General features: G+C 34.7%; 2 protein-coding genes across 2 annotated transcripts; both read left to right on the top strand.

Annotated features, from left to right (window-relative positions):
* Positions 1-3,014: 3,014 nt before the first annotated feature.
* On the top strand, positions 3,015-6,668 carry LOC132176608 (UDP-galactose/UDP-glucose transporter 2). The gene is made up of 7 exons (XM_059588867.2): positions 3,015-3,629; positions 4,283-4,311; positions 4,424-4,625; positions 4,892-5,134; positions 5,245-5,346; positions 5,679-5,786; positions 6,207-6,668. The coding sequence occupies exons 1-7, from the start codon at positions 3,504-3,506 to the stop codon at positions 6,462-6,464; spliced, it is 1,068 nt and encodes a 355-aa protein (XP_059444850.2). The 5' UTR covers positions 3,015-3,503; the 3' UTR covers positions 6,465-6,668.
* Positions 6,669-7,518: 850 nt separating this feature from the next.
* Positions 7,519-17,410, top strand: LOC132175497 (Pleckstrin homology (PH) domain superfamily protein). Its single transcript, XM_059587470.2, has 9 exons — positions 7,519-7,679; positions 8,763-8,911; positions 9,371-9,458; positions 10,384-11,005; positions 11,704-11,778; positions 14,143-14,240; positions 15,744-15,869; positions 16,228-16,317; positions 16,987-17,410. The coding sequence occupies exons 1-9, from the start codon at positions 7,620-7,622 to the stop codon at positions 17,113-17,115; spliced, it is 1,437 nt and encodes a 478-aa protein (XP_059443453.2). The 5' UTR covers positions 7,519-7,619; the 3' UTR covers positions 17,116-17,410.
* The last annotated feature ends 7,762 nt before the right edge of the window (positions 17,411-25,172 follow it).

Here is a 25,172-nt window from a genome sequence, read left to right as displayed (position 1 = left end):
GCTGTCATTTCTTTTTCTGCATTAGTTTTATTGTTCCCTTTATTTCCCTGTATGGTTTTATTTATGCTTGTAATAAGACTTTCTCCTCCTGCTTTGTTGCACTTGGTTGTTGCCCGATATTACTGGTCCAAACCTTTGGGTTGTGGATGTGAAATTTATCCTGGCTTTCGAGTCGAGGAGGATGATTATCGGCTTGTGGGTTTTGCTCTCAAGGCTGAGGAATAAGTATCGGCTTGGGGGTTTTGCTCTCAAGGCCGATGAATAAGTATCGGCTTGGGGGTTTTGTTTTCAAGGCGAGGAATAAGCGCTACCTATGCATTAGATGGTGTCTGTTTGATGCAGATCTGAGTTTTCAACCTGATATTCAGTCATAGGTTAGCGGATGCTGTGTTTTGGTTGATTTGGTCTGTTGTTGATGACTGTATCTTTAGCTTCGGCTATGATTTACTTCAGAGCTTTTTGTTCTGTTTGTAAGAGCTTTAGACTCGCAACTTTTATCAATGAATGAGTATGATATGTTTCAAAAAAAAACTATTAGATTTTTTATTTATTTATTTAACAATGATTAATCCAATAATTAGTTGGGAATACTACGTCAATTTATTAGATATAATTATAATATCTTGCATTTCTCTTTCAATGAGTTTAATTCATCTTATCTTAAAATTAATATGCAATTAGGATTTTTTGTTTTTATTTTTTTGGCCGGATCATGATCCTCTAATATTCTTATTGATATTCTATCATGTAAATTTCTTCAAATATTATTTATTTATTTTAAATGAAATGGTTAGAATTTTGTCATATCAGTAGTTGATTACTTTTAAGATAAGACAATTATAATATATTCAATAATTGATAAAATAATAAATAATAATATTTTATTTTGACCGTTTAATTTAAATAAATGGCCCAGATTGTGATAGGAAAACTTAAAAACCTTATTTTTAAAATTAAAAAACTTATAGAATAAATCCAAATAAAATAAAATAATAGAAACTAGGTATAATTTTTCCCTAAACTAGTCTCAATTATGATAATTCTCTTCTTCTTGAGTTCTTGGAATTAGCTGGCATTTGGCAATTTCCTAGAGTTTCCTCGGACGCCATACTGGGGCCCACCCTGCCCGGGCCCGGCTGCCCCTGCCCCCTGCTCCCCGCTAACGTTGAGTCGTTGACACGTTGTGCTTTAAAGGGAATGAGTCCGAGCTGAGTGCAGCAACTTGTGCCGATATCTCGCGCCGGCCTGTAGTTGTACCCATTCACAAGTCACAAAGGGAATTTTTTTTCTTTTTTTTTTTTTGGATGATGAACAATGATTGAGGCTTAAAGTTTTTTTAAAATGAAATTTCGTATATGATTCATAACTATTTTTAAATTTTAAATTTTTTTAATTTTATTTATCGTATTCTTAATTTGATTCAATCTATTCATCAGTCAATTTTTAACATTAATTCTTAACGCAAACAATTAAAAAGAACAAATTTCCTTTCAATTTTTCTATATATATTAAAAAAAAAAAAATGGTCACAAGGTGATGTATTATAACACAAAGATCCTAGTTTTATATTTTATTTTTTGTTGTGTAGTTTGATAGTGATGATATTCTTAAAAAAGAAATGATAGGTGTTCTTCTAGTATTCTTCTAGTGTCCTTCTAACTGTGATGCAACTTTTAAAATTACTAATAGATTAAAAGTCAATAATGATAATCTCAAATTTAACGATAATTTTAAAAGCCAAATCACAGTTGAGAGAGCATTAGAAGAACACTAGAATAACATCTAACATTTCTCTTTTTAAAATCATAGGCATGATTTTTAATTAGATTGTCCAGATTCAGCCACCTCAACATGTAAATTTTTTTTTAAAAAAAAAAAACAAACAAACAAACAAACTAAGGACTGCATCATGAGTTTACACTAAAAAGATCTCAAAAAATTCTAACCAACAATGCAGAATATATTAATAGTGTTAATTTTAAAGTCATATTATGTGCATGTGTACGTAAGTCAAAATGACAATGAGTCTATAAAAGATAACTTCTATTGTACCTAAATCATAACTAAACTCACAGGGTATTAGTACTTACATCATACCAGCTTATTGCTACACTATCCATTTAGCTTAGCGATTTTAAAACAAGTTTGAAAAAAATAATAACGTCTGGGCATGAAAAAGATGATGTTGTATTTATATGAAATATACTCTCTCTAAATGGTATGGGGCATTTTGAGGGTAAACCTAATAATAAAACCGGGTGGGCTTAGCTCAAAGCGGACAATATCATATCACTTGGAGCATGGGTGTTACATATGGTATCAGAGCCATAGCCCAGCCTGAGATGGAGGGAGTGTTGTGACGTCCCACATTGCCTGGACATGAAAAAGATTATGTCTTTATAAGAAATATACTCTCTCTAAATGGTATGAAGCCTTTTGAGGGTAAACTTAATAATAAAACCGCAGTTTGGTAAAAAAATCTATAAAAAAGTGTTATTTGTAAATTTTTTTAAAATACCCTATCTTTAAAGCCGCGTGTTTTTTAAATTATCCTGGATCTGAAATCATGATTTATTTTTGTTTATTTATTTTTAGGAAAAAATATAAAATTAATCATTATGGTTTACCTGATTTATAATTAGTTCTTTGTAGTAGCAAAATGAAGTCAAAGGTTCCTGAAGTATGAAAAAAAAAAATCCAGTCCTTACAGTCAAATTATGTCCACTAATTTAATAGATTTCGTTATTGTGACACTGATTTAAATATGACAAGTATCACAATTTTATTGACTCTAATGTTTCACGTGAATTTATTAAGTTAGTGAATATAATTTGATTGGAGGGACTAAATTTTTTTTTTTGACATATTTTAAAAACTTTTGAATTTATTTTAATATTGCATAGAGTTAATTGCAAATTAGATTTTTTATTTTTCCTTTATTTTTACACGCAAACTCTAAGGTGTAGCGAATTAAAGCCTAGTAATCGTATAGAATGGTTTCAGAAAAGTTCACACGGCAAGAAAGAGGTCCATAGACTTGTCTATGCCAGACGTTCTATTCTACCAAATCCCATACTAACAATTTCTCGAGAGGCGAACGTTTCCATGAAAAACTTGACCTTTTGTGATACCTCCAAATGCACTGCAACTGCGTTTAAATCGTGAAAACCTTCCTGGTTTCAAGCCTCAAAGAGTCAAAGCCTGCGGCCAAGTCCCAAAGAACTCTCTCTCTCTAAAGCTTTAGAGGGAGGGAGAGAGAGAGAGAGAGAGAGTATCCGGAAAAGCTTTTGAAACCAGCTCAGATACTTTTCTTCGTGATTGATCAAGCCCACCGCTTTTTTCTCCGAACTTCTTCATAGGTATCGCCATGCAGCGCTGAAACAAGCGATTCTGGTGGGCCTGCTTTGTGGGATTTTTGCTTGTATGAGCGTTGAACGCTTTTGGTTGGTGTTTTTGATTGTGGAAAAGATCGGACGGTCAGGGTTGTTCGAGGAGGAGAGAAAATGAAGAGCGAAGAGCAAGTCAGGTCCCTCTTCGGGATTTCGCTCTCCGGTCGGCCTATATGGCAGCAATTCCTCATTTGCTCTTCTGGGTTCTTCTTTGGCTACCTCGTTAATGGAATTTGTGAGGTTTGTTCACTCTAAGTTGACTTTTTTGGCTGTCTCTGTCTCTTCCTCTCTTTTTTTGGGTTTTTAATTTTCGCATGGTTATGTGAGGATTTGTGGTTGTTTTGGGTTTGGTTTTGATGGGTATTTCTTGTTTTGGTGATTGGTCGTTTTGCTTTCTGGGTGTTTGATATTTTTGGTATTCTCTGTTTGGTTGCTGAGAATATGTGGGGAAAGAGACCGAAGCGCATGTTTATGTTGTTTTGGATCGGTCAAATGTTATAGTGTATATCTGAGTTGCAATTTACTGATTTTGTTTCCTTGGGTTTCAGTGATGGGGAATTTTAGCATCCAAAATTTGAATTCCCTTCTCTTTTCCACGTTTTCTCTGCAACCAAACAGAGGCGTACTGTTTTTGTACTATAGCTTTCCGCTTAGTTTCTCAAAAAATTAATTTTTGTGCTACACATTTTGTAAAAAGAGTTGTGAGTTCTAAGTTGTACGTGCCTTTTGAATTGTTATTCCTATGCTCTTCGGTTACTGTTTTATTGGTATTTGATTTCAACTGCTAACCTTAATTTATGGATAGCAATAATTTGGATAGTTTTCTCTTTTTGGGTTTGAAATGAAACCCTTTTCTTGTCTGAGCATTGACATGTCATTTTGGCTTATACCAGGAATTCGTGTATAATCGACTCAAATTCAGGTAATTTGGTGTTTCTACCATTGCAAATTTATCTTTTTGTCCATAAGTTCTATTTATTCATTGGTTTGTGAGTAAATTTTATGTATAAATGCCTATTTCTCTTGGTTTCCAGCTACGGTTGGTATTTCACCTTTGTGCAAGGATTTGTCTACCTGATACTCATGTCCTTACAAGGATTCAGCACCAAGCAAATGGTTAACCCTTGGAAGACATATGTGAAACTCTCTGCTGTTCTTATGGGTTCTCATGGATTAACTAAGGGGTCCTTGGCATTTCTTAATTATCCGGCACAGATCATGTTCAAATCCACAAAGGTAAACCCCGAAGAAACTTCTTTTTTTAAGTCTTGGTCTCTATTTACTGTTTGTAATCTGAAAATTGATAGAGTTAGATACAATAACTGTTTTTGGCTTCGGCTTCTGTCATTGGTCAACTTCGTTTCTGCTATGATTATGAAAAATCAGAATACTTAATTTTGAGATTTTATGATATTGGATGTTATAATTTGGTGATGCAGAATATGTAATGTAAAATGCCATCTCTTTTTCTAATGTAAGTGTCTGTGATTGTGGGAAAATAGGTCCTGCCGGTCATGATAATGGGTTCCTTCATTCCTGGCTTGAGAAGGAAATACCCGTTACACGAATACATCTCTGCGATGCTTCTAGTACTCGGTCTTATCCTTTTCACCTTAGCAGATGCGCAGACATCCCCTAATTTTAGCATTTTTGGCGTTTTAATGATATCGGGCGCTCTGATCATGGATGCCTTTCTGGGAAATTTACAAGAAGCAATTTTTACCATGAATCCTGATACCACACAGGTGATTCATTCTTCTTCCCCTGGGTTTGTGAATCCAAAAGTAAATCATGACAGAAGAACCAAACTTTTATTGTTTTTACTTATAATTTTGTGTTGTTTTTCTTCTGACAGACGGAGATGCTATTCTGCTCAACAGTTGTCGGGCTGCCTTTCTTAGTCCCTCCCATGATTCTCACAGGAGAGCTGTTTAGGGCTTGGAATTCTTGTTCACAAGTAAGAACAATGAGAACTATTCATCTAAAAAAAAAAAAGAACAATGAGTACTTTATCTCTTATTTTATTTCCCTTTCTTATCTTCATAATCAATTATTGAACTACTGATTCCACTTCATTAGTTAATTTAATCTGAATAGAACCTTACAACTTAGTCAACTTGTGTATTTTGTAATTTCAGATTAGGTATTGATTAGACTTTGATATTTAATTGCCACCTCCTCCTATTTTATTTCTTGCTTGTTCATATTTAATGTTCCGATCATTTTCCGTCTTTTCTTTTTCTTTGTTTTTGGGGCTCATTATTATAATGTTTTGTGAATGAATTGCAGCATCCTTATGTATACGGGGTATTAGTGTTTGAAGCCATGGCCACATACATCGGGCAAGTGTCTGTTTTATCCCTCATTGCCATTTTTGGGGCTGCCACCACTGCCATGGTAAATACATATTGCTTTACTTTATGATGGAAATCACTTAAAACTAGTGGGAAATTTCATTGCCTTTTGATACAGATTTTGATTAAAGCATATATAAAATTTTTCATTTTCTGTTCTCAAAAAAAAAAAAAAAAAAAATTAACAAACACCCAAAAACACTTCTAAAATACTGAAACAACTTTCATCTTTATTTAGAGTCAGAATACTTTTTCAAATCAAAAACAAGAAAACACCCCTCAAAACACATCAACAAACATAGGGCATCTCGTCATTTCTAGTTTTCATAAACTATTATAGTTATGCCTATTTGTTCTGTACTTTGTGGTTAGCAATATTTGATAAAAGCGTTTGATTATCATGGAAATAAGAGCAGTTTTCATGGAAATAACTATTGGGGTTTTGATTGATGCGGGCATGCAGATAACAACTGCTAGAAAGGCAGTCACCCTGTTACTGTCATACTTGATATTTACAAAGCCATTGACTGAACAGCACGCCACAGGGCTGTTGCTCATAGCCATGGGAATCATAGTGAAGATGTTGCCTGATAACAAACTGCCAGGTAGGAGTTCAGTGGCATCCACTGTTTTGAAGGAGAGAAGACTGTCCATCAAAGAAGACAAAAGCTTGCTGGAAAATGGGGGTGGTATAGAGGAAGAGCAAAGGCCCTTAGTTTGAAGATCAAAATAGTTTTTTTTTTTTTTTTTTTTGAATTTATTGGTTTTTTTCATTCTGTTATTTGGGGTTTCCTAACACAAAAAAGGAGAAAGGGGAGAGAGAGAGAGAGAGAGAGAGAGAGAGAGAGAGATGTTAGCAACTTGTAATGTAAATTCATCTGTGAGGAATGATTCACCATTTTAAGCATTAGGCAAATTTGTTTAACATGTGGGGTTTACTGAATTTCGTAAATCTTCAATATAAGAGCAGCAAAATGAAGAGAATTGTTGCTAATTATGATTGAAAAAAAAAAATCGATATTAGACGGGAATTGTTTGAGATTGTTTTCCACTTGTTTTCACCTCCAAACTGCATTCCACAGTTCTTAATTCCCATAAGCGCACCATTTGCTCTAGCTATCGACTATAACAAACCATTTTCAATCCCTTTTTACCTAAACCTCAATGGGGGAGTTCAAGTGACAATCTTTTTTTTTTTTTTTTTTTTTTCCTATGAGTCTCAATAAATACCTCCTATGTTTTGAGGGGTTTTTCTTTTTTCTTTTTTTTTTTTCTTTTTTTAGAAAAAAAAAAAGTATTATAATGTGACATAGATGAGAAATTATTTTGTGCTTTCAGAAGTGTTTTGTAATTTTATTTATTTATTTTGGTCTTTTCAATATGAGAAAAGAGGAAGGAAGATTACAACAAAAGAAAGATAAAAAAATAAATTAATTAAAAAAAAAAAAAAAAAAAAAACCTAAAATTATTGGGAATAGGCCGAAAAGAATTGCTAAAGGCCCTAGCCCAAGGCCCTTCAATGAAGAGGCCCATATTTGCCACGTTTTTTTAGTGGCTGCGGTGGCCCCACAAGAATGGGCATCCACGTACATTTAAACAATTCCAACAGCACGTGACCCATGTCGACCTTTGTCAGCCCCCATGACCATCCCCAATCCAACGGTCCCAGTTCAAAGTTCATTCCCCACCTGATCCAGCGGCTTCAAAAAAACTTAAAAATGAAAATTGAAAAAAAAAAAGAAAAAAGAAAGCCTTTTCCCTTTTAACACACAGCCTGAACCCAAAGAACAATTTTTCTATTTTTGTAAAAGAAACCCTAAAATCTCTTCCTTTTTTCCCTCTTTCGCTTTTCGAAGAAACCCCCAATTTCACAATCATGAACGGAACGAAACGTTTCGGCGTGCCCGACTCGAACCCCGAGACGAACGACTCGGCCGTGAGTACCCGACACTCCCAAAATCCCTAATTCAATTTGCTCAATTATTGGTTTTGCGTAGTTTTTAATTTTACATGATTTTCGCTCTGTTGTTTTGCCAGGAAAAAATGAACTAACATTTTGATTTTTTTTTTAAAAAAAATAAATTTACTGAGCTGAGTAACGATAATTTGGATCAAGTTTGAATTTTGTTTACTGAATAGCAAATATTCGAAGAATATACAGCGTGAAAAATTCAATTCTTTGATTTTTTTTAGTGGGTTATTTTTTTTGTTAGCTGCCAAGTAGAGCTTAATTGAAGTATGATTTGTTGAATGATGATTGGGTTTAATTATGGTTCTGGGAAGTTCTGAAGTGTTCATATTGGGTACCTTTTTGGTGGTAAATTTTAGGGGCAAGTGTAGAATATTAACCCCAGTTGTCCACTTGGGTGGTATTTTGAGCAAGACTGCGAAAATGAAATGAGGGAAACCGGGAACTAAAGCAATGGCAACGGCGCGATTACGTGCTTCACTCACGACTGATCTGGGTGTTGCAAAAGTAGTTCATTTTTGCTAACTTGGGTTTAGATTTGTAAGTCTTTTCGATGGGTTATTGAAAAGTTTTAACGGATAGAAGGATTTGATTTTGGTTATTGGAGAAGCGGCTTCTTTCTGCAGAAATGCTTGTACAACCTCGCACCTCATGCTATGAATTTTCCATGCAATTCCACCTCGTGTTGTGATCACGAGCTCTTGAATATAATGTAGCTATTTGGAAGATGAGAAAGTTAAATTGAAATGGTTGCTGGAAAAATTGCCATGGCATTCCTTTTTGAAATTGTCCTTCTTTTAGCGTTCAGTTGTTTAGGATCTTCACCAACTCTCAAAATGAGCACAACGTCTGTTGGAACTCAACAAAAATAATAAAAGTAATGTGACTGTGTCTTCCGTAGACACAATGGAAGCAGCTGTTGGTGGTTTACCGTAACAGTTTATTTTGAGAAAAGTACTCATATATATCCCATTTTTCTTTTATGTGGTTTTATCTTGTCATTGACTGTGTGGAGGCTTATTATAGTTTCTGTATTTCAATGTGATGCAGTTCCGGAAAAAAAGACTAATGGAAGGATCTACATTTGATGGTCATAGGGCAGAATCATCTCAACAGTTGACAGCAACAACTACGTTGGATATGCAACGGGCTAAGTCATCTCGGCAGCATGTGAGAGCTCTAAATACCCAGTTTGCAAGGTCCAACTTTCTTATATCTGTTTTTTTTATTTTTTATTTATTTATTTTTATTTCTTCTTTTCCCACTTTGACTCTGTCATTCATCATGTAGCTTATGGCTATTCCATTTCTATGGTCAGTCTTGGCGTAGTGATTAGTCCTTTTGTTACTCACAACAGTTAATTTTCTGCAACTTTGCAATGACCTTGGGGCACCTTTACACTTACCTTGGGGTGCCTTTACGCTTTTTTAATAAAACTTCTTATTACTTATCAAAAAAAAAAAAAAATTTCTGCAACTTTGCAATGACTTGATATCTTTTGTATTCTACGAAATTACATAATACTTCCATGTTCTAAATGGTTTAGTTATATTTCCTGTTGTTAATATTTGGTCCTTCATCGTTCTTGATCTTAGGTAGCCTGCAGAATCTCTTCTAATTTCCATGATACAATGCCTCTATTTGTTTATTGTGAACAGTTGGGTGCAAGCACAATTGAAGAACCATCCTGATGAACTTTGGGAAGATGGTGTCCGGGACTACCTAGCTCATGCTTCGAACATTATGGTAATTCCAGACAGATTTTCATCTATTTGAAAGTTGATTTTTTATTTTTTGTTCCTTTTTGTAGTATCTAGATATGTCTACTATCTTAATATCTTTGGGCCCATTTGATGGTTGAAGTATATATATTTTACAGAAGCTAATTTGGAGGGTTCAACTGCTATTTTTTACTGAATTCACTTTTATGTTAACTATGAGTGTAAGTACATATATGTCTGCCTGTTATTGTGACACTGTATGTATGCATGCATGGTTGCATGTAACATATATTTAGAAACTCATTAGTTTTTCAAATTAGTATTGACTTTGTTTACCAACCTTTTAAATGTCCTTTATTCGTTTTCTAACGCACACAGATACTTAGATTTAAAAGATAAATTATGCCCCCCCCCCCCCCACCACCCCCTCCCTTTTTTGGCAGACTTGGTTGCTCTATTGTCTCTCATTTTTTTTTCTTTTTTTTTTTTGTGGTCAACCATTGTTGATTAGGATATATGCTCATACTATTAGAAGATTGAACGTGCAATATATTACACTAGGAGCAGTTTGTTTTAAAGTGTCTATGGCCAATTCCAAAGTAGCCCTAACGTCTAGTCTCTTTTACTCTTTGGGGGGAATGTCAACATCTAGAGATTGAACCTTGATGTTTGCCCTATACTAAGTTTGGTTCTTCAACTCAAACCTGAACATGAACAGTTGGACTAGAATTAGAATCCTGCTATAATCTTTTTACTTTTATTTAACCGTGGAGGATAGCTATAAGTAGTAGGCATTGACCAAAAAAAAAAATTAGGTTGTTTTTAATTGTAAACATTTTTTTTTTTTTTTTTTTTTTTTTTTGGGATTGAGAGTTTGGTGGGAGGGGTTTGGCTTTGGCTATAAATTTGCTAACTTAAAAAAAAAAAAATTATTCAACCTCTTTTTTCAGGAGAAGTTTAGTGATGTTGTCAACTGGCTCAAAGTAAATGCAGCAAATGGAGGTAGCTTGTCTGGTGCGGAATCTCGAACCACTGAAAATAAAATGGTGCCTGAAACCAAGAATAGTGGGATAAATTTACCTCAAGAGAAAGCTGGATTTACTCCATCGGGTACCACTAACTTTGCAAAGTCATGGGGTGCTGGGGTATTTTCCAAAAGTCAAAGCTCCGGGGTTACTCCTGTGAGCACACCAACACCATTTGCAACTTCAATGAGCTCTGCAGTATTTTCAAACAGTCAAACCCATGGGTCTACTCTAGCAGGAACAGCTACATTGTTTTCAAATTCATTTAAATCTGGAGTATTTTCAAACAGTCAAGCCCCTGGATCTTCTCCAGCAGGCACAACCACAACCTTTGCAAAACCATTGAGCTCTGGAGTATTTTCAAATAGTGAAACCTCTAGATCTACTCCAGCAGGCACAGCCACTACTTTTGCAACTTCATTGAGCTCTGGAGTATTTTCAAAGAGTCAAAGCCTTGGGTTTACTTCCGCGGGTACAACTGCAAGCTTTGCAACTTCATGGAGCTCTGGAGTATCCTCGAACATTCAAACTCCTGTCTTGTTTGGTGGTATTATTTTATTTAATTTTAACAAAAAATTTCTATGATCTCTGATGGAAGTGATATGCATGTAGTAGCTTTATGCTGTTTAGTTTAAAAAAGTAATTATACAACAGAATTTAATAAAATAAAATAAAAAGTGTTGGTGCTTAAAATGCATTTCACTCCTAAGTGGAGCCTAAATTAAGTAAAAAAAAAAAAAAAAAAAAATCTAATTTCTAATGTTGGAAGTAAAAATATTTTAGTATAAATTTAGAAGATATTGTGATGGTAAACTAGACTAAAGTAAGGCTCAAATGAATAATTCTAGTGAACCTTTTAAAATACTATATACACCTTTACGTCACAGGGTAAAGGTAGGTAGTCATTAAAAGTTATGATTTATTCTAATCTGAAACTTAAACTGGTTGAAATTTTTGTGTTTATCATCACTGTCTTCCGTGAATTAAAGTGAGTTCCATGCCTTAGTGTTTCACAAAGAGTTAATCCAACCCAGGACCTTTCTGGTAATGACCATATTGGTTATTATATAACAAAGAATGCAAATTTTTTGAGTAAATAAGCCATTAGAACTTAGTTAAAAGCTCAGGAAATAAACTGATATCCTTAATTATCTCTATTAGCTGTTCCATTTTTTAATCCAGAGCTGTATGTGTTACTTTGATGAGATTGAAATGAGTTGACATCCTACTTTTTTATCTTTTCAGGGAGTCAAAGTTCAGTCACTGCTATTCAAAGTTCGGTTCCCACAAACCATGATGCTTCAGACGATGCAGATGGTGGTGAGAAAATGGAATTTTTACTCTTCTTTTGTCTTCTAAATTTAAGTTCAATAATACTCTATCCATCCCATGTCCATGGTCTGTTTAGAAAATCCAACTTGTTAAGGGAAATCATTTAACGTATTGTCTTTCAATAAAAAGAGGTATAACTTTCCAAAAATTACCCTCAATTTAAAACTCAACCAAAGCAATGAAAAAATGGGAATTGACTTTTTAAATAAACTAGATGGTAAGTTATTGAAATTGTGTTCATTGATTTTTTAAAATGGTCAATATTTTGGGACCCTTAATGAAATAGAAGACCAATAATATGGAATGGAGGGAGTAGTTTTTTGGAGCTCTTTTTAAGCCATTTATCGAAAGTACAATGACTAAGCATACTCTTGTTATACAGTTTGTGCTTGTTTTCTCAATAGTACTGCCTGGTTGTTTAAGTTAGATTTCTATCTTGGTCTAATATATGTGACTTCAGTTCAACATGTTATGTTTATACATGTTATAGTTTGTATGAACAGTTTAGACACAAAAGGTGGAGGCTATTAAACTTGTTCTCTTGTAGCCTACCACACATTATTATATTGGGTTACAGAAATATTACAATGACCAAAATACTCCAAAACCCTAATGACTCACCAACCCTAATAACTTTTCTAACACTCCCCCTCAAGTTGGAGCATATATAAGTCCAACTTGGAAGAAACAAGCAAACGAAAAACATAAACTCCCCCTCAAGCTGGAACAGCTTGGAGCATACATTACGAAGAGTAATAAAATTAAAAAATAATAAGAAAATATGCTAAAAAACTTCAACGCTAGTTGAAAACTCGCCGGAAACCGCAACGGGTGGTTGGATCTCGCCGAAAAACACCAAGGCTGATAGGATCTCGCTGGAAAACAACAAGGACCAGTCGGAACCCACCGCAAAACACCAAGGCCAATCGGATCTCATAGCAAAACACCAAGGCCGATCGGATCTTGACGACTAACAACGATCACGTTTCACGTGATCAACCAACAACGAGGAACTACTTGAGCAACAAACCCGATGGAAGCTTCATGTAGCCCAAACCAAACGTATATCTTCTTCACCAACTAACTTGCCAAAAACCTACCGGCGATGACCAGATCTTGCCGGAAATTGGTGGAATCCACTGGAACCACCAGAACTTGCTGTCGGAGACGATCATACAGCGCCACAAAACACCACAAAAGGCCACCGGAGACTCAAAAATCGCTGGAGATCACAAAATACGGCCGTGAAACACTACAAATCCTCCAGAACTCGTCGGAGACGACCAGACAGTGCCAAAAAACACCATGCTAGAAGCTCAGATCTTGTCGGCGACACCAACTACGAGTGCTACAAAACTAAACGACAACCACTGTGAAAACACATAATTTATATATATATATATATATATATATATATATATATATATATATATATATATATATTGTATTTTCTAACAACGAACATCTTTTAGGGCACTACCCGTGTGGGCACTAAGCCCACATGGGCGGTACCACCAGAAGAACACTCCCCAACAACAGAATGAGGGATTCAACCAAAACAAAAAGAGCGGAAAACTAAGACTACAAACAAATGGCCAAAATCTAAACCCTAAGGCTCTGATACCATGTTATAGTTTGTATGAACGGTTTAGATATAAAAGTTGGAAGCTATTAAACTTGTTCTCTTGTAGGCTACCACACATATTATTATATTGGGTTAGAGAAATATTACAATGACCAAAATACTCCCAAACCCTAATGACTCACCAACCCTAATAACTCTTCTAACACGAACTTAGGGGCGCCTAATGCTTTTTCTATAAACTTTTCATTACTTATCAAAAAAAAAAGTTTTCCAGTAACATGAAGGTAGTTTCTTACCTTGCTAAATTTGGAGTTTACTGAACAGATGAACACTTCTCTATTTTTTTTCTTTTTTCTGTTGCAATTTGAAAGCCCCCAAATAAACAACTGAGTCTACTGTTGAAATTTTCTTTGTTAGTGTGAAAAGATGATTTCTTATTTGGTTTGGAAATGAAAAACTTCATGCATCTTTGAATTCTTACATTTGGTGTGAACCAGAGTTCTGGTAGGAATTTTGCTTAGTTTGTTATCCAGTTTCTTTTTCAACTAGAGGGTATGTATAAAATAGGAGATATAGCTTTTGTTCTTTCGTATGAGGCGTTATGTTCACCTTCATGGTCTGACCACTTATTGTCTGAATCCACTCCTTATTTGCTATGTATGTAGAACTTTTAATTTGATGGTTATATTTGTAAGAAACATCGAATTTTTTTCTTTTTTGCCTTCTTTTTATGAGATACGTAATGATTTTTCTTCTTCTTTTTATAGAAAATGAGTTGGAGCAGCCTAGCAGCCCATCTGTTAAAAAGTCTGAAGAGAAGGGCATAGTTGTAGTTCATGAAATCAAGTGCAAGCTTTATGTAAAGGTATTCAGTTGTGAAAGCCTTTTTTGATATGTAAAAACACAACTTGTGCAACCGCATGGGATGGAACCGATGATCCCACCCTCAATTTATTACTTAAGTGGGGAGGCAATGCCAATTGGTCCAAGGGCCAGTCGCTTCAGTTGTGAAAACTTATATGATATCATCTTATCGAGACAGCATCTGTAGCGTTCTTAGTTTTCTTTCATTTATGCTGTTTGCCCTTATTTTGCATGTTTAGAGAAAGCAATATTCTTACTATATATGTCATATGTCTCATTGCTACACGTATTTAATTTTTATCAGAATAAATATTACCATTTTGAATTTGTGCAAATGACAGTTTGAGGTCATGTCATTTTGTTAATATCATCAATGAACTTTGTTTTAAATGTACCTATTTCAGTGGTGAGACAAGAAGAATGCATACTTGATATGTATGCAAGCTTGCTTTGTCATGTCAGGGCTCACGCAGAGCCAATTTAAGGGTGTAGTAGCTTATCCATCGACTGTTCATTTGGCTAGAACTATATTGAATTCATTCCATTATCAATTAATGCTGATGTTTCTGTTGCATATTACAGTACTGCAGTTAGATTTATGGCTTTATACCTTAATCGGTTTCATATACATCATGGTGGATTTGGTTGAGCTCCCTTCTACACTGGGCTGTTACTTTTGTTCCTAATCTCCCCTCCTCTAATCTTGTAGATTTTGTTATCTTTTTAGATTTTTGACCCCATTAGGGTGGTAGCTTCTCCTATATACTTTTTGTGTACGTGAGCTTTTCTTCTTCTTTAATAAATTATTATTCATAAAAAAATAAATAAATAAATAAATAAAAAATAAAAAATAGAAAGTCCTGGTGTAATCAGAGGGAGGACTGACTGAGGTTTTTAAAAAAGAACAATTAATATTGTGTGCATCACTAGTGATATTTATCATAATGGATGATTAGATGTGGTGGGCTGTCTGAGCCCATAATCCGGGCTATAGAAATTTGCCATGTCACAACGCTGACTTGCCTTCACAAACTTGCTTATGTGCCAACAGTTTACTTTATTTATACATGTATACACGTGTATGTGTGAACATGCATGAGTTTGTTGAAGGGAACCAGTTGTAACTGGTATAAGAGTGATCTGGCAGCTTTTCAGAAATTTTATAGGGGACTCATGTTGAGACAACCATTAATTATGCACTCCATATATTAACTGGGTGGGATAATGGTTCAATTTCCATCCTCTCCTCAAGTAGGACTTTTAACGATGGAAATGAGTTGGCCGTGCTATTCCCATTTATTCACATATTCAGTTTAATGATGCTGTTGACAGTGAAGAAGGTTATGTTGATGGGTGTACATCAATGATATTCAATGATATGTTTTTGCTCGATGGGTTGCATTCTGCTTACTGTGGATGAGTTGAGATCTTGCTATCTGCCTAGTGCCAATTTGACTTATTATGGTGTTTGTATTTATTTATTTTTTCCATTTAAATTGTTCAGCCAAGTGATCCAGCAGATAAAGATGCATGGAAAGATAAAGGCATGGGGCAGCTTTACATTAAATGCAAAGAGGGTGTCGACAAGGGTACAAAAGAATCCAAACCAACCATTGTTGTTAGAAATGATGTATGTTTCCTTAATACTTTTGTTTTAAATATTAGGGTTGGCATGAAAAGTTGATATGAGAAAGGATTTTTTTTTCTTTCTTTTTTGCTTCTCACTTTTGTTTATGTGCCATTCGGAGTGTTGGATATGAGAGGTAAAAGAGTGAAATGGGAAACAAGTTTGTTTTGTTACTTGTGAAGTGGAAAGGTACACAAGCAACATATTAGCTGGTATGGAAGCCCTGCTAGAGTGGGGAGAGAATATATCCCACTCTAGCATGGTTATTTGGCATTTGGACGCCTGTTTTTACTTTAAACCATGGCAACTTTAAATTATTGTTAAAAAGAGTTTCACTTTCTATAACCTTTACTATTTGCAGGTTGGGAAACTGCTGCTTAATGCTTTGCTGTATCCTGGCATCAAGACAAATTTACAGAAGAACTCCGTCGTTGCAATATTTCATTCTTTGGTAAATACATGATGAAAGTGCATATTTTATATTTAATAACATTTTTAGTTAGTTTTTCCCTGGTTGTCATGCAGTTAATAATACTAGAAGGCAGCCTTATAGAGCTCAGGATCAAATGTCAAACCCTTTTATTTTCTATTTTGCTGTAGAAAGGAAGCCATGTATAATTGCTTTTAGGCAGCATTTGGCTCCTAGGATAAGGGCTGCAAGTAGTTTGGGAGTTCTTACCTTCTCCCGGTTGTTTCCTATTTGGATACCCTATTTCTGTATTCTTTATAGAGGTCAGGATCAAATATTTTTATAAGGACCTGTTCTTTTTAGATATTATGACACCCAAGAGAAATTTATTATCTTTACTAATTTGAGATGTAAACATAAATTTGTCTTTTGCAATTGTCTCCTCTATATTATATGTGTAATATAATAACGTATAAATACATGTAGAAAAACATGCTCTAGGATGCTCCTGCTCTGAAGAAATTTCGACCCTAGACGTGCAGAACCTGCTTCATATAAATTTGGTTTATAATTCTGTTTCTTGTTCCCCAAATTTCAACTCTAGATAACTGATGGTCTGTATGTGACCTGATATTCAAAGATGTGTGACTTGACATTCATTGAAGCTGTTGTGTGCATTGTGAAACGTTTGGTTTTGTTTGATTTTTGTAGGGCGATAATGATGGAAATGATGGTGGCAATAACAGCGTCGTCGCACGTACCTTCTTAATTCGGACAAAAACAGAGGAGGATCGAAATAAACTGGCAACAGCCATTCAAGAGTATGCCCCGGCATCATGAAAACTACTGTAAGCAGCAGGTTATTGTATTGCATGGAGCTTCAACAATGTAATGTTAACCTGGGTGATAGCTCATTTTTCCTCATAAATTACCTTCTAAATTTTGCAAGGGGGTGGCTTGTCAGCCACTTTTCTTTTGGGACTCTAGAACCAAGTGGGTTTCTTTTCTTCTTTTCTGTTAGTCTCTATGAATATATGCATTTAAGAGGCCACTGTACCTGTACCATAAGAGAGGAATGAAAGTGATTATGTTTTGCTGCAAAATTGGAATTTAAATCTTCACACCCTTTTATCAATTACCTTTTTTTTTTTTTTTAATCAAATAATATCAATTACCTGTTGGATGTTACATTATGATGATCCATTTTATTTTCTTTTTATTTATAGTTAGGATTGTTATCGAGCCAAGTTGAGCCGACTCTGTTTATTTACAGCCCTATTTCTATTGTCTACCATATTGAAAACATTTAGCACACGTGATGTGTAATCTCATTCAGGCGTATTTGGGCCTTGGAGGACTAACATTACTTAGCTTGCATTATTTGTTTCCTGGAGAGCCCACGTTTTGTACTTGAACTATCAAAATTATCCCTAAAAGCTATTAAGAAATAAAAAACAACTTAAAAAAAATGAAGGGAACCCTCAGTTTTGAGGAGTGTTTCTTGGGCGGTTGGGGGCGGCTGAACCACTCGACCACCCTTCAGGTTTTTCTTTTATTATTTGTATTGATAACTTTTAGAGAAAAAAAATTCAGTATGCATAATGGGTGATATTTCCTTGACAAAAATCTCCAAGAGATTAAAAAAAAAAAAAAAAATCTCAAAGATTATGTGCATTGAGAGGCCTCCATCACATACAACTACAAGATGGTGATTCTCGATTATTATTTTCTGTTTAAAGAATGACCCTGAGTAATAATAGAGGGATTGTGAGAACTGAGAAGGCTTTTCTACCCTAGTAGAGGAGTTGTTATTTGTGCAAGAAGTCCGGTATTTGGGTAGGAGAGCCATTCTCACATACCTTTATCCAAAAAGATGGGGAGAATAAGAGAAGAGATCCCTTTTCATATCCACAACCATCTTATTCAATTTGTGGGAAACCCAGAAAATGGAGTAGTAATTGTTTGTGAGGGATGAGACAATGAGAAATGGCAACCCAGCAAACCCAAGTAATTTGTAGGGTCTCATTTTGGAAGTGAATAGTAGCTTTCATATGACATAAAGCTACCCGAAATGGACACCAATTCATTGCCATTTCTGCCACTCTCTCTCTCTCTCTCTCTCTCTCTTCATTATTATTGGGGTAGGGCCCTAGGACAGTACTATGATGATTGACTCATTGACTCATTGTACCATATGATAGAGATTTTTAACAATTTTATTATACTAATTACTAATATTCTTACCGTAAATATGAGATAACTTTTTTGAATTTATTTGTTTGAGCGGATATCAAACATTCTACCATCTTGCTCGAATAAGTGTGGCACTATAAAAATTTTATCATATTTGTTGCTCGATTTGTTAGCAATCTAAATAACAAATTGTTACGACGGGTTAATTACCTAAAATCCCCATAGGGTTTCACTTTTTTATTTTTTTCCCCTTAGTTTATTTTGTATCACAGGAAGTCCTTGTGGTTTTGGTAAAAGACCAAATTGATTATTCCGTCCATTAACCGTTAGTTGACCTAACAAAATTCCACGTGGATCAATTAGAAGCTGACATTTGGCATAAGTGGCCATGTCATCAGTGATGACATGGCACCTAATTATATATATATATATATATTTTATTTTTTTAAATTAAAATTAAAAAATTAAAAATTTATATTTTTTCAAAAAAAAAAATTGCCCAGCCCCCCATCCGGCCAGACGGGGGTGACCTGGCCACCCCTATGGCCAAAGAGCCACCCCCAATTTTATTTTATTTTTTAATGAAAATATATATTTTTTAAAATTTTTTAATTTTAATTTTAAAAAAATAAAAATTTAATTAGGTACTACGTCATCATTGATGACATGGACACTTATGTCAAATGTCAACTTCTAATTGGTCCACATGGAGTTTCATTAGATCAACTAACGATCAATGAACGAAATGATCAATTTCATCATTTACCAAAACCATAAAAACCTCCTATAATACATAATAAACCCTAAAAAAAAAAAAAAAAAAAGTGAAACCATACGAAGATTTCAAGTATTTAACCCTGTTACGAATTGAAATCCCAGAATAATTGGCACATATTTTAAAAGCATCTAATTTTAACGTGCTATATCTTGAAGAAAAAAGAAAATAAAAAGTTCAGAATATGGATGTTGACTATTTTTTTTTCTTTTTTTTTTTAAATCGAAGCTAATTGATGCCATTGGTACCATGGAAAATTGGGGTTTCCGAGGAGTTCCCAAGCCGAAGTTGTTTGGCATGAGTTTGTCGTTGACTCGTATATCAAGACTCACCAAACTTTAATGAGAAAAATCCCATGCAAATAGAATGATTTTTTTAAAATTTTTTTTTTTTTTTGTAATATCGATAGTGGTGCTTGCCAAAATATTCTTTGTTAGAAAAATTAAAAAAACATTTTTCCCCTCCACCGGCCCTTGTGTTGCGTAGAATAAAAAATAAAAAATAAAAAAACGTACATTTTTAATAGGGTCGGGCAAAACTCTTCCCAACTTGAGCTAACTCGACTCGAAATTGGTAATTGACCGCCACTAACACAAACTATTTTGTTGGTTCTAAGAAAACTATAATGCAAACCTAAAACATTTTTCACATAAATTTTGAAGAGCACAAGGTATGTTTTATCACGTGTGAAATCTAGCGACCTTTTTTCAAACTGACGAGACAGGACTAAAATGTACTAGTAATTATTGGAGAGAAGCTAAGCTCAACTCATATAAAAAGCACAAAAGGGGCAGAAAGTTTGCCCAGGGGACCACACTCCTTTCCGTGGTTTCCTCTACAGCATGCATGCCACGTAGACACCTTTCCCAAGCTCTCCGTCTTCACGGACGTTCCCACCGCCGTTTTCTTTACACTTTTCCACAAACATCATCGCATTTCCCTTTCCCAACTACTTCTCCACTTTCAATAATAGTCAAACAATTTTGGTTGCTCGTTTCAAGTAAAATAGATAATTTATTTGATGGTTTGAATTTAATTTTACAGATTTATATGCTTTCATATTATTTAAAATTTTAATTGATGTGATAACATGTTTAAATTACATGGTATATATTTCAAGATGTAGCTCAATCGACCAAGGACCACGTCTCATGAAGTAGAGATTACTAGTTCGAATCTCCATTTTTTTCCCTCTTATGTGAACATGTAAAAAAAAAATGATATTATATATACTGTTAAATGCAATAAAAAATAATATTTTAAGCGTAAAATGACTCTATTTTACTTTGACAACACCATGAATAAGCCTTGGACTCGATTAATAAGAGGGCCACCTCCACCAAAAGGTCCAATGCCAAAAAAAAAGGCCCATAAAAGTCCAAGAGTAGACTGTGTGACCAATGATATTCTATAAGGTGAAAAGGCGGTTAGTAAAATTGGCTAACCGCCTTCACTAACTGCCTAGGCGATTAACTAGCGTCAAATCTAAAAATTGCTAACTGCGTCGCCCTAGGCGGTTTGCGGTTAAACGATTAGGTAGTTAATCGTGGCACTATTTCGGCCCTGATATTATTTGATCAATTTTTACTAGGGAATCACTTCAAGAGAAGCCTAGCATAAGGAGGATTTTTTTTTTTTTTTTTTTTGACATGTTTGCACAAGATGGGGGAGGGAGATTCGAACTAGTGACCTTCGCTTTATTAGGCGTGGTCCCAGCATAAGGAGGATTTAAAACTCACGAAAATATGTATAGTCTTCACGGAGAAGGATACTCTCCATTTCAAATGAAATGGAGAAGATCCTATTCCTAGTCTTCGCCACCTAACACCTCTCATTTTATTCAAGCATTAAAGGTACCCTCTCTCTATTAAAGTCTTAGACCATTTTTCACATTACTTTCTTTCTGATTAAAAAATGAATTCGGCTTACATGCTGTTATTAAAAAAACAGTGTTACAGTTTAATCAACGGTCAATATTGAATTTTAAAGTTGACTTACTTTTAGAAGCTTTTAATAAAAGAGAGAAAATAAAAAAAAATTTTGAAAAATTTAATGTTGATCGTTGATTAAACTACAGCATACAAGATAAAAGATACTCTAATGAATTTAACACCAGAAGCTCGCCCACTGGTACCACTCTAGTATTTTTCTTTTAGTCAAGCCACTCAAAAATCTCCTTTTGCACACTTGAAACCAACTTGCATAATAATTATCGTATAATTCTTTTTATTTTTTATTTTTTATAATAATCCACATATGATCAATCTTGAGATATGATATGATTTGATAATTATCCCAACGAGTTTCAATTCTTTCTATATATATATATATATATATAGTTATCAATTTTTTTAACTTTTACAATCTGCAAAAAAAAAAAAAAAAAAAAAAAAAAAACCTTCCAATTATTTTCTCTTATTATTCCAGCAAGTGAGACCTTTCAGCTTCAGAGAGCAAGTGGGAAGGTGTGTGCTTATTTTTGCTTTACTTTTTAATTTATAATTTTGAGACTTAAAAGCAACTTTATTCTGCTCTGAAAACAAAAATGAAAAAAAGCAACTTTATTGTATATTTGCATAATTGCATTTGGATTGAGTAAATCTTCACCCTTTAGCCCACGGCTGTCGTTTAACTAGTGAGTAGCAATGCCACAGTGCTTCGCAGCCTTCGCTGATTCCAATGCCTCGCGCTTTAACAGTTCTGTCCTTTGTCAGTGAAAATAGATTTTCGTCAATTTTATTGCTATTAAAAGTAACAAAACGTATAAAATTTTTATAGAATTATTTACTTGAACAAGTCGCGGACTATCTTGCTACTTTTATATATATTCTTACATTTACTATTTGAATAATTAGCAATTTAGACTCATCATTCCTATCCGATTACTAGTAGTTTATGTCTATCTAAACTTTAGAGATGGTTATTCAATAAATAATATGATAGGAGTTAGGAGTTCTATCTAATCTTTATAATAATTATCCAATGTATTATAGGATAGGAGGTAAGAGTTCTATGTAATCTCTACATCAACATTAAGGTGATTACAAATTCAATTATAGGTTTTTTTTTTTTTTTTTTTAAGCAAACAAGGGAAATGGGATTACATGATTAAAACAAACACAAAAGGGGAAGACATCCCAACAACAGAGCCCAAATGGTAACTGCAGAATAAATACATTAACAAAGTCTGAATCCAGCCCAAAATGATCAAATAGCAAGCAATGGTGATTGCAAATGGAACCAGAAGGTCTAGAAGCAAGCTGGGCCTATTTCAGGGCCGCACAAAGCGGTACAAAGTGCAAAAAAACTTCGTGAGAAGTCCATTGTGGTAAAAACAACAACCACTATAAAATGGTTGTTGCCAAGCAGGCACTGTAGAGAACCAAATAGGAGTCATTGAAGAATGACCACCAGCAACAATCTCCACCTCAAGATCAAACCATATCGTGGCAGGGAGATAGTAACCCACAAACAACAAAATAAAATAGAAATTACACAGCAAAATAAAACATAAATTACAGACAAACAACAGCAACAAAACAAAACAAGCACCCAACAACAGATCGGGCGCCAGCGAAGAACAGAATGGGCACCAGTGAGCAATGGACGGATTGAGGATCGGCTGGTGGAGAAGGGAAACTGGGGAAGCCAGTGAAGATGGAGGAAGGGCTTGATTGGCAGCGAGATCTACATGGGAAATTAGATTGAGTTTTGAAAAAACCGGATCTAAAACCTCAAAAATCAGATCCACTACTGGGCTGGACGACAACGATAGGCTGGGTAGGATGGATGGTGACTGGTTGGACGACGACATGCTAGGCTGGCTGGACAACAACGAGTTGGGCGAGATGCTGGATGGCAGGTGAAAGGCTGGACGACGACCGGCTGGGAGACTGCGGACGGCGGGCTAAGCGGCGAGGATGGATGGCGAGGCTGCATAAGAAAACAAAAGAAAATACAAAAAACAACCAAACAAGCACAAAGAAAAGAGAAAAACGAAGGGAAAGGGAGGAAAAAGGAAAAGGCAAAACTTTTTCCTCCTCCCTGGAGGGGCCACACGAGGTGGAAAGAAGGACCTCACAGGGGAGGCGGCTGGAGAAAAAACCCTAGGGTTTTCCTAGAGCTTCTCTCTCTAAACAAGAGAGAGAAAAAACCCTCCAATTATAGGTTTGAGTGTTCTTATATGGTATCAGAGCCCCTTATAGACTAACGTCTTTTGCTCTCATTCATATTGGACTGGCTAAAGACAACAAACATTACGGTGATTACAAATTCAACTATAGGTTTGAGTGTTCTTATAAGACATAAAACTATTGGAGATCCAAATCATTTGTCTGTACTTCAAACATTCGATGATGTGTAACCACCAAACCTAACATGGAAGATAATTTATACATTTAAGTGCTGAATTTGTTGGCAATTTGGGCACGTTTATAAAGTGAGGAATTGTGGGGTCCACTTGTTTCGATAGTAGGTGAGGGCTGTTTGGGGGAGGTAGAGATAAGTGGATTATGCCACTCCTCTCTTTATGATGACTAACAATTTGGATACTCAAAGTGTAGGAGATTCAAATCCACCTAATCCAGTGCCCTTTTCATTCTTTTATTATTATTATTATTAATCAACAAAACTACCATATAAGTTGGTTTAGTCAACATATGTACTTTAATGGTAAACTTTTATTAGGATTGGCTGCAATTCATTGACCGAACTGCAGCCAACTAGGTAGCTTTACATTGAGAAGGTTTGGACTTGTCAATTTTGAGCAATTTAGGGTGAGTCCACTTGCTTAGGACAAGTGGACTTGAGACTCTCAATCTCAACAAAGATTGCCCACATTTGTTGCAATTTAGTGCAACCAATCCTGATCAAGTCAACTTCACCCTTTGTTGCCAACATACCCCCATCTTACACAAATAGGCATATTCAATATTCAATGGAAATGTTGGTGGGTGATACTTCTAATGCATTTGTTTAAGATTTGAGTGTTAGCTTAATAATCAACCAGACCAATGTCAAATTTGTAGGCCATTAGGTTGTCAAGGTTTAAGAAAGCAAGATTAAGTTAGTTTTCATCTTTAACAATTAACTTTGGAATGAGAGTTAATGATCACTACCCCCTCTAGCTTTGAAATCTGAGCTAATAATGGCTCCCCAAATCCTCACTAATTCCCCATTGGAAAGAAAAACTAAAGAAAAAAAGTATAAAGACAAATTATCATTTCAATATTGTTTTTGTATTTTCTCTCTTTTATTTCATGACCCTACCATGTGAGAAGAGAACACGACAGCAATATTTTGGACAGTTGAAATGACATCCTTTAAAATAAAAAAGCAAGACAAGATTTTAGTGTTTTTGATACAGATAATAGGGTAGTAAACATTTTATTAGGGTTGAAATGACATTCTCTCAAAATAAAAATATATATTTTTTCTTCTTAAAATTGGGTTGATATATTTGATTGACAAGTATTTAAAATATATGCGAGAATTGCATGCATATGATGTAATTTGTAACTTTGATACTTGTTTTTTTGAGAATGCATCATCAGTTACTAGAACTTTTCATATAAAGTCATTTACAAATCGATGCAATAATTAATAATCAGTGAAATAATTAAGAGTATATGATTGATATGTTAGCTCATATAATTATTTCATTAATTATGAACTGCAATGTTCTATTTATTGTGAAACAGGAGAGGATCTTAATTCATTGTTAAAGGACTTTGCAATAAAACTTGCAATATCTCTAGTATTACTTTTTTTTTCTTTTTTTTTTTTCTGGAAAAAAAGGAATACAATTTTACCCGAAAAAGTGCTAATTATTTGTGATACCTTACAGATAGGATTCCATGATTGATGATCTCTCCTCTTTTTTTGGATAAGGGTATGGGAGATGAGCTTCGTTGTCGGGATAGCATTTACT

Source organism: Corylus avellana, chromosome 3 (genome assembly GCF_965113065.1).
Source record: "Corylus avellana chromosome 3, dhCorAvel1.hap1.2, whole genome shotgun sequence".
In the NCBI taxonomy this organism is placed as follows: domain Eukaryota; kingdom Viridiplantae; phylum Streptophyta; class Magnoliopsida; order Fagales; family Betulaceae; genus Corylus; species Corylus avellana.
The sequence above is the reverse complement of the archived record's forward strand: the minus strand, read 5'-3'. Positions and strand labels throughout refer to the sequence as shown.